The sequence below is a fragment of the Elephantulus edwardii genome, unplaced genomic scaffold (genome assembly GCF_000299155.1).
Source record: "Elephantulus edwardii isolate Elephantulus edwardi_28Jun2011 unplaced genomic scaffold, EleEdw1.0 scaffold00119, whole genome shotgun sequence".
Lineage (NCBI taxonomy): Eukaryota > Metazoa > Chordata > Mammalia > Macroscelidea > Macroscelididae > Elephantulus > Elephantulus edwardii.
The window spans coordinates 11,069,780-11,080,467 of NW_006399869.1; the positions used below are offsets into that span (position 1 = coordinate 11,069,780).

At 38.5% G+C, this 10,688-nt stretch overlaps 1 protein-coding gene across 1 annotated transcript in view; it reads right to left on the minus strand.

Annotated features, from left to right (window-relative positions):
* The window catches only part of RXFP1 (relaxin/insulin-like family peptide receptor 1), a 92,102-nt gene that overhangs the window by 21,719 nt on the left and 59,695 nt on the right, over window positions 1-10,688 (minus strand). The window contains exons 8-9 of the mRNA XM_006892784.1: window positions 9,036-9,107; window positions 753-824 (exon numbers count right to left, since the gene is read on the minus strand). Of these exons, the coding sequence (XP_006892846.1) occupies window positions 753-824; window positions 9,036-9,107 (144 nt within the window). The remainder of the gene's footprint in view (window positions 1-752; window positions 825-9,035; window positions 9,108-10,688) is intronic.

A 10,688-nucleotide genomic window follows, 5' to 3' on the forward strand; every position in this document is an offset into this window, starting at 1 on the left:
ATTGATTCAGTGACTGGGGTAATCGGGATGGGAGTGTCAGAGACAATGCAATTGGTACAGGACAGAGAAGAGTTTAGGGCTGTTGTACATAGGGTCACTATTAGTCACAAGCGACTTGACGGCACATAACAACAACAACAACATGTATATATAAAAAATTATATATTATATCACTTTAAGTCGCAGGCAACATGACAGCACATAACAACAACAACAGCAACATATATATGTGAGTTTTGGTGACTCAGTGATAGAGAATTGTTCTTACAACCAAAAGAGAGATGGTTTGAATTCACAGATCTCCTCTGGAGAAAGATGGACAATCTCTTCCTGTGTGGTTACAGCCTCTCAAAAAACAGCTAGATAGTCAACTATGAGTTGGTTGCAAATGACCGGCAATGAGGATTGTATAGATAAATCTTATGTCAAAGAATGCCCTATTACACCTGTAAGGTATGGAACAAGAAGTTAATTGGCTATACCTGGGGACAAAAATCATAGATCAGAGTGACAGCACAGTTGAGTTTAAGGGGGAAATTTTTTTTTAAATCTTTGACAAGACCATTGATTAAAAGGGGCTTCCCAGGATAGGTTTTGTTTTTAAGAAATTTATTGTTGATTAGACTATTAGGTGGATATTGGAGGACATCGTACTTGGGGAGATTATTACAGAACAAAGGAAAGAAAGGAAGAAGACGATGAAAATGAGTGGTATAAAAGAAATGAAGTGGAGAAATGTATATCAGTCTTACAATTGTGAGAGTTCCTTCAGATCCTTAAATATATGAGGTGGAAGATCTTGAATCTCATTTTCTCCTAAATCCCTAGAGAAATAATTGCAAACATATGTTATTTTTTAGATATATTAACTAATTTTTCTGAAATTTATGAGTAAGTCATTACACAATTTTGTAATAATGCCGTTTGTGAGTTCTATTCTTTGTAGCTTCCCTTCTCTTTCTCCTTTTCTTCCTTCTCTCATTTTACGTTTTAGGGTCTTACAGTTTTCTTTCACTTGGGTTTATAATATTTTTAAACAATGAGTTATGTACAAGTTTCTTAGAGTTGATATGTACAGAATCTCATATACTTGTAGGGGCAGTATACTTCCTATGTACACAGAGGTTGAGCTGGATTTTGTGGTGAGACCTTGTAATTTAGTTGTAAAGAGTTTGTTTGTTTTCTAAAATTGTGACCTGAGTCAAGATTTACAAAGCAACAATTCATATACATTTTGTACTAGAATATTAATTTCAATACCCACAATATAATCACACTTTCCTCACTTCCTCAATATAATTCTGATGAGAATTTGATAAAGAATAGTATCCCTGGGAGTAATATTAATCACTTTGTGAAAAAAAAATCATTATTATTCTAAGCGGTGTAAAGCTTCAATAGGCTTGACCCTATGCACCTCTGAACTCTCTAAGGTGATCATTAAATACTAAATATAAACAGACCTACTTTAAATAAAGTGGGATGCTCTTCTCCAACACTATAACTCAAAACAGATATATTGCTGTTGTTTTCCTTTGAGTGGGGATCAACTCATAGCTGATCCTTCCATGGTTTTTCCTGAAGCTCTGTCTCACAGGAGCAGATCACCCATCTTTTTCCAGCAGAGGAGTTGATGAATTTAAACCACATGCCTTTAGGTTAACAATGAAATTCCTTACCACTACCTCTGGAATCCTGATAGAGGTTTAGGTATGAGTTGGTCCTGACTCGATGATACACAACAACAATAGCAACATACATGCTTTGAGTTGTGATGTTGGAGAAGAGTACGGAATATCCAAGTCTGTGTTGGAAAAAAGTAGCCAGGGTACTTTTTGGAAGCAAGGATGACAAAGCTCCCTCTCATCTATTTTGGGAATGTTGTTAGGTGCCATTGAGTTGAGTATGATTCATAGTGACCTCATGAACAACAGATCTAAAATCTATCCTATACTGTGCCATCCTCACAATCTCTGACTTGTTGTTGTTGTTATGTGCCGTCGAGTCACTTGCGAGTCATAGCGACCCTATGTACAACAGCCCTAAACTCCGCTCTATCCTGTGCCAATCTCACTGCCTCTGACACATCCATCCCGATTCCCCAGTCACTGAATCAATCCACCTCATAGAGGGTTTAACCCTCTCTAGGATGAATCTGTTTTCTTGGCAGTCTATGGTACATTCAGTACTCTTCTCCAGCACCACAGCTCAAAGGCATCAATTCTCCTTCTATCCTCCCTAGTCATTGTCCAACTCTCTGATGCATAACAAGTGATTGCAAAAACCATGGCCTATATCAGGCGCACCTTAGTCTCCAGAGAGACACCGTTGCTCTTGAGTACTTTAGAGAGGTCCCTAACCACAGACTTTCCCATTGCAATACGTTTTATTATTTCCTGGCTACTGGTGCCAAGAGTGTTGGCCGTGGAGCCGAGCAAACTGAAGCTGTGAACCTCAATCTCTTCACCATCCATCCTGATGCTACCGATTGGTCCAGTGGTGAGAATTTTTGTCTTCTGGACATTGAGCCTCAGTCCATATTGAAGGCTGCAGTCCTTGACACTCTGCAGTAAGTGCATGAGGTCCTCCTCAGTTTCAGTGAGCAGGGTTGTGTCATCTGCATAACGCAGATTGTTGATAGATCGTCCACCAATCCTAACGCCACGCTTCTTCTCATAAAGCCCAGCCTCTCGGATAATCTGCTCTGCATACAGGTTGAAAAGGTATGGAGACAGGACACATCCCTGGCGTACACCCTTCCCAATTTTGAACCATGCAGTGTTGCCCTGTTCTGTTCTGACTATTGCCTCTTGGTCCCAGTATAGGTTTCGCATTAGCACGATTCAATGTTCTGGGTTTTCCATTCTTCTCAGAGTCAGTCACAGTTTGTTATGATCCACGCAGTCAAATGCCTTTGCATAATCAATGAAACACAGATAGACATTCTTCTGGTATTCTCTGCTTTCAGCCAAGATCCATCTAACATCAGCAACAATATCCCTAGTACCACGACCCCTTCTAAACCCAGCCTGGACTTCTGGCAGTTCTCTGCTGTTCAGTAGAATCTTGCTTATGTGAAATCAGTGAGATTGTTCTGTAGTTTCCACACTCAGTTGGTTTGCCCTTCTTTACTGCAGTCACTCTGTCAATCCATCTGGTTGAGGGTTTTCTTCTCTTTCACCAACCCTCCCTCTTTCCAAGCATTATATCCCTCTCCAAGGAATAGACTCTCCTTGCAAAATGCTCCAAATATGCTAAAAATAACAAAATAAGCTTTGTTATTTTTGGCCCTAAAGAGCACTCTGGCTACACTTTCTCCAAGACATAGCTGTTTGGTTTTTTTTTTTATTTTGCAGTCTATGGGATATTTAGCACTCTACCCCAATACCACAATTTAAAGGTATTAAGTCTTCTTCTGTCATCCTTATTCATTTTCTAGCTTAGATCCATAACAAAGATTGAAAATATAATTACCTGAACTGACAACATTACGCCTTAATAATTAGGAGACGTCTCTGAAAACATGCTTTCCCAGTGCAATACATCTCCTGACATCCTGACTTTGGTACCAAGGTACTGTAGATCTAAGTAAGATTAAGTAATTGATAGTGTCGATCTTTTCTCCACCATTCATAGTGTTGCCTATTGGTCCAGTGCTGAGAATTTTGGTTTTGTTTACAGTGAGCTTCAATCCACATAGAAGGGTTATATTCTTTGATATTTTGCAACAAGCCTTTCAAGTCCTTCTAAGTTTCAGCAGGTAAGGTTATGTAATCTGCATAATGAAAGTTATTGATGAACCATCCTCTGATCCTGATGCCACATTTTTCTTAACAGAGCCCAGCTTCTCAAATAATTTGCTTAGCAAAGAGATTGAATGAGTGTGGAGAAAGCGTACAACACTGACACATACCTTTCTTGGGTTAAACCATGTAGTATTTCCTTGCTTTGTTCTCACAACAGCCTCTGGGTCTAGGTATAGGTTTTGCACGAGCACAATTAAGTGTTCTGGAATTTTTGTTATTCTCATAATTTAGCCATAATTTGATATGATTCACAAAGTTCCAAAGCCTCTGAGTTAATAAAACACTAATAGATATTCTTCTGGTATTCTTTGCATTCAGCCAGAATCCATCAGACACAGGAATGATATCCTTGGTACTATAGCCTCACATAAAGCCAACTTAAACACTTGGCAGTTCTCTGTTTATATACTTTTCCAACCATTTTGGATGATATTCAGCAGTATTTTGCTTGTATATGATAAGAATAACATTAATAATATCTACATTCTCTTGTATCACCTTTAATGGAAATGGGAACAAATATAGACAACTTTTGTTCAGTGAGCCTCCAAATTTCCTGGCATAAAGTGATGAGCATGTTCAGGGCTGCATCTATTTATTGAAACATGTCAGTTGATATTTCATGAATTCCTGGGGCCTTATTTTTTGTCAATGCCTTCGGCATAGCTTGAACTCTTCCCTCATTACCACTGGCTCTTGATTATATGGTACTTTCTATATGGTATTTCAGTGTTGGCTAATTCTTTTTGGTACAGTGATTATATGTAATCCTTCCATCTTCTTTTGATGCTCTTGGGTCATTAAAATTTTGCCCATAGCATCTCACAGTATTGCAGCTCAAAGATTGAATTTGTTTTTTAGTTCTTTCCCTTGGAAATGCTAAGAAAGTTCTCCCCTTTTCCCAATTCCAGCTCTCTGCATATGCTCTTAAAACATTATTGTCTTCTTGTGCTGCCCCTTGAAATCTTCTATTTAGCTCTTTAACTTCAGTATCTCATCCCTTTGTTTTGGCTTCTTGAGACTCTATTGCATCTTTCAAGGTCTTTTCTGACATCCATTTTGATTTTTTCTTTCTCTTCATGTGGATGGTCAGTGTAAGAGAGGAAGATCCTTGACAAGAAGGATTGACACGGTAACTATTACAGTCATCTCAACTATATTGGAGATTGTGAGGATGGCACAAAACAAAACAAGGTTGTTCTGTTGTTCATAGGGTTGCTAAGAATTGACTTCATGACACATAACAATAACATACATGTTAAATTTTCCTACTTTTAGCTGAACTTTAATTTTGTTACTTAGATATTTATTGATGAACTATTGAGGAAGAGAGACTGTTTTCATTTGGTCATCAGAAGAATTGTTGTAGAGCTTCAATATTTTAAAAAAGTCTTTACCATTGTCTGGGAGATAAAATCAAAGCTTCTTAGTAAAACATAAAAAGCCTTCAAATTCAAACCCAAACAAAACCCACTGCTGACTAGCCCATTCAAATTCATGAGGACTTTCTATTTGGTTTCTGAAGCCCCCTGGCAAATAGGTGAGGCATTCTCCTCCTGTTAAGATTTTCAGCCATGGAAACTTGACAGAGGGTTGTCATCAGTCCGAATCAACTCCATGGCATTAAATTTTCTTTTTTTGCTGGACCATATATAATGTACGTTACTTTTGTTGTTGTTGATTGTCATTGAATGGAGTACAACTTATAACAACTCTGTGAACAAAAGACCTAATGCCTTCCGTAGCTATCGTCATTTCTCCAAGTTCATAGGGTTTCCATAGGCATGTGGTTTAGGAAGTGGATGCCATTCCTACTTCCAGACCTGTTTTACAATTGGAAGCTCCACCAAACACTGTCCACATTGAGTAACCATTATGGTATTTGAAACCCCAATGGCACAAGGTTCAGCATCACAGGAAACCCAGATTATCTCAGTACAGCAAATTGATGAAGAGTGATGTACAGAGTAGAAGAATGTTCCTCCAAATATAACACTAATCTCATTTAGCACTGGTTAAGTTGGTTTCTCACATCTTGACGGGGGTCACGTAAGGAAAGTTTTGGATTGTGTTTGATTCGTGATAATTGTTTTTTTCCCTCCACAAGCAGGTGTCAGCTGGACTTTGGCCTCTTTTGGCCAAAAAGGACCCAAGGGTGGAGGCCTGCCAAAGGGTGTGTCTTTATAATATATAGTGTAGGAAATAATGGTTTTCCCCCCAATTCCTTCAACTTAAGAAATACTGAGTGAGTTCCATCCTTTTGATTTTCTGATTCCTCCTCTTTGCACATTTCATTGTAATATTTTGCTTTGTCTTCCTGAGCTGCCCTTTGAAATCTTTTCTTTAGTTCCTTAATTTCTTGACTTCTTCCATTTACTTTGGCTTCTTGGTGCTCCAGTTCAATATTCAGAGTATCTTCTGACATCCATCTTGGTCTTTTCTTCCTCCTCTGCCTTTGTAATGACCTTTTGCATTCTCATGGATGATATTCTTGATATCTTCTCACAGTTCATTTGGTTTTCACTCATTGGTGTTCAAGGCCTCAAACCTGTTCCTGAGATGGTTTTGAAATTCAAGTGGGATAGACTTATGCTCAAATTTTGGTTCCTGTGGATTTGATTTAATACTCTTCAACTTCAGCTTGAACTTGCATATGAGTACTTGATGGTCTGTTCCACAATCAGTACCTGGCCTAATTTTCACAGCTGATATTGAGCTTCTCCAGCAATTGTTTCCACAGGTGTAATAGATTTGATTCCTATGCTTACCATCAGGTGAAATCCATGTGTATAGCCGGCGTTTGTGTTTCTTACAAAAGTGTTGGCTGTCAGGGACCTTTCCTGAGTACTAAAGAGCAACACTGTCAGTCTGGAGACTAAGGTGTGCCTGATCCAGGCCATACTCTTCACAATTGCTTGCTATGCATCAGTGAGCTGGACAATGACAAGGGATGATAGAAAGAGAATTGATGCCTTAGGGCTGTGGTTCTAGAGAAGAGTTTTGAATATACCATTGACTGCCAGTAGAACAAAGAGGTTCATCCTGGAGAGGGTGAAGTTAGCCTTCTCCTTGGAGGCAAGGATTCTGAGGCTTAATCCAACATATTTTGGGCATGTTGTAAGGAAGGACCAATCCTTGGAAAGGGACATCATGCTTGCAACGGTGGACAGACAGAGAAAGAAAGGGAGACCATTTATGAGATGGATTGATACAGTGACTGAGGAATGAGGGTAGGTGTGTCAGAGATAATAAAGTTAGCACAGGATAGAGCAGGTTTCAGGGCTATTGTTCATAGCGTCGCTATGAGTCACAAGCGACTCAACGGCACATAACAATGACATGAAACATTACACTGAAATTACTTTTGTACATATGCAACTAGTTTAGTTGTGGAATAGCTAATCTTTCCATTTCTAATCAGGAGAGTTAAATTGAATCAATATACTCTTTAGGTAAAAGTAGGATTCAATTATATTTCCTTGTATGAGAAATCATATAAATTGTGTTAGTAAGGAGATTTGGAAAAAACCTAGATTTAGAATAGTCCACTACAATATTACAATTGCAAGTATTATATCTCATTTCCTGGTGGGGTTGCTAGGTTTCAGCCAGCAGCACAGAGTCTAGCATATAGTTCTTACAACATGAATCACGCAAGAGCATATTGTTAGTGTAGCTCTTATATGACATCTGAAAAGATAATTACCTCACCTTTAGCTTAAATATAAACTTAGATTTGAGGTCCATTTAGTAACAGGCTCAAGAAACACATTATGAACTTATTAGAAGCTATAAAGCTATTTTACACTAATAGTGATCCCATGTGGCAGCAATGATGTTCCATATAGTTTTCTTGACTGTAATCTTTACAGAAGCCAATTGCTACGTCTTCTAGGAGCTGTTGGGTGCATTCCAACAGCCAGCGTTGCAGTTAGTAACCAGGAGCCCAATTATTTGTACCCCTAGGGCTCCTCATTATCAACTAGTGAAACCTATTTTGAAAACACAAATTAAATTAAACACATAGCAAAGATTTTTTTCCCTCTACCAGAACTAGTTAATATCCTTCGGATTCTGATGGTTGACAATTTATTTACTTTCATTAATTCTACTGGTGAGATTGAACTCTTTCTCAAAAGATATTTGTCTTCTTTTTCTAGATTTATCTGTAAAAAAGTACCACCTCTTTGAAAGCAAGACATTTGCATTCTTGTATATAAATGTATAATAAGGGATGAAACAAGTCTAACAACAGCAACAATAACAACAATTATTGGTCTAGAGGGACTGACCTTTGGTGGCCTAGCGCATAGGAAGGGAGTTACATTGCTAATGCAAATGCAGGTAGTTTGAATTTACCAGTAGTTCTGCAGAAGAAAGATAGGCAATCTCCTCCTACATGGCTGATTCACAGCTTCTGAAAACCTGATGAAGCGATGAGTTGGATCCAACTTAACAGGAATGAGTGTGAGTTTTTGAGCAATTTTTAAACTCACTCAGATTTTTGTTGATATTTTCCTTTACTGCTGAGCTTTTATTAGCACTGGCAATTGTTAAAGTATTTGTGTTTTATGTATTGATATATCACACTTGCATCTTTCTGTCATTATTATTATAGGGAAAGATACTACTCATGACAGTTTCTTATTCCTACAGGACCCAGGGCAAAGATTCTTAGGTTTCAGAATCAGTAAAGTGGTGTCTTACTTTCTTACCATCTCTGAATAAGCCTCTAAGAAAAAACAGAACCAAAATCACTGCCATTTGATTGACTTCAACTTGTAGAGACCCTATAGGACAGAATCTGAAAGTTGGTTTTCCAAGGCCATACATTTTCCTGGAAACCAATACTCCATCTCTTTCCTCCAGAGGAGAAGGTGAATGTGAAGTGTTAACATTTTGGTTAGCAGCTGAATACCTTAACAACAATATTACCAGAACTCTTAGTGCTAGTTTACATCTAGCACTGGGGCAGAGTGGAGTAGGATGTGATTTTTGTATTCTTTTTACCCCATTTCCCCTCAAATAATTATTTTACATAATTCATTTATGGTTTTTTTTTAAGATATGTGAATTCTTTAATTAGTTGTAACTCCATTATTCCAGTGACTACATAAATCCTGCTTAGATAAAGGAGATGGTATTCCTTAAATGTATGAAAAATTATATGAAAAGCAAATATGAAATAAAATGAAAACATATTAATGACATATTTTTAATCAAACTTACAATTCATCTAGTTTCTGCAGAGATGCAAAGGTATTTTCATCTATGCGATTAATTTTATTTCTCCTCATTATCCTGAAAGGTAAAAAAAAGGACATTGTGACTTTTTGAGAGAATTGACATGCAAGTTGTTAGGGAAAAGATTAGTAGTGTGAAAAACCAAAGATAATTATATACAGTGCACTTTCCACATCAATATATTTTGAAGTAGTGTGCTAAATGCTTCAATTAATTTTAACCTTAAATTTCCCAAATCTATTAATGTTGATAAAAAGAAAATACAATTTAATAGCTAAATTACAGTGGAAAGCTTTGCTACAGATAAAAGAGGAAATCTCAAGTCTTGCAAATATAGACTGAAAATCATGCAAAGGGTTAGGAACTTTTCTAGAGTTTTGTTTTGTTTTTTCCCTATAGCACATGTCTATTGTACACAGGGGTTTCAAAGGCCTTTTATTTGGAAGTGGTTGACCAGTCCTTCTTCCTGGTCTATCTTAATTCGAATGCTCAGATTTAGAACAATAACTGACAGACAAGCATTTTGAAAAGAGCAGATGAAAAATATTTCCCAATTATAGAAGCAACAAATAGATTCAGTGTTGCTCTCATCCCATGACACAGGTGTCTCGATTCATCCCTTTCCCAGCCCCACCAGCATCCCATTCGACTTCCACCTACCCCATTCAACATCTCTCTCCCCCTATTCAGCTCTTGATATGTTTGATGGCTTAGGTCTCAAGCCTTCTGGGCTTCTGTGATGCAAATGCCTCATGCTGCTGCTGGTCTCTTATGCTGTGGCCAGTTCTCTTGAGTTCAGGCATCTCTAAGTCCAAATTCCAGGTACTAATATTATTGTTTGTTGTTGTCGTTAGTGCCATCGAGTCGTTTGTGACTCATAGCGATCCTATGTACAAGAGCTCTAACCGCCGTTCTACCCTGTGCCAACCTAGCCATTTCAAACACATTCATTCCCACCACTCCAGTCACAGAATCGATCCATCTCATCCAAGGTCTTCCTCTCCTTCGCTGCCCTTCCACTCTGCCAAACATTATGTTCCTCTCCAAGGAGCAGTCCCTCCTTGCAATATGCACAAAGTATGTCAGATGAAGCTTCAGAATCCTCACCTCCAAGGAGCATTGCGGCTTCACCCTCTCCAGGCCAAACCTGTTTGTTCTCCTAGCAGTCGATGGTATATTCAACACCCTTCTCCAGCACCACAGCTCAAAGGCATCAATTCTCTTTCCATCATCCCTATTCACTGTCCAACTCTCTGATGCATAGCACGTAATTGCAAAGACTATAGCCCAGATCAGGCACACCTTAGTCTCCAGCCTGACGTCTTGCTCTTCCATACTCTTGAGAGGTCCCTGACAGCTGACTTTCCCAATGCAATTCTTCTCTTGATTTGCTGGCTGCTGTTACCAAGAGTGTTGAGTGTGGAGCCAAGTAAACGAAAACTGTTATCTCAATCTCTTCACCATCCATACTGATGCTACCAATTGGACCAGTGGTGAGAACCTTTGTTTTCTTGATGTTGAGCTTCAATCCAGATAGGAGGCTGCAGTCCTTGACCTTCTGCAGCAAGCGCTTCAGGTCCTCCTCAGTTTCAGCAAGGAGGGTTGTGTCATCTGCATAACACAGGTTGTTGATGACTC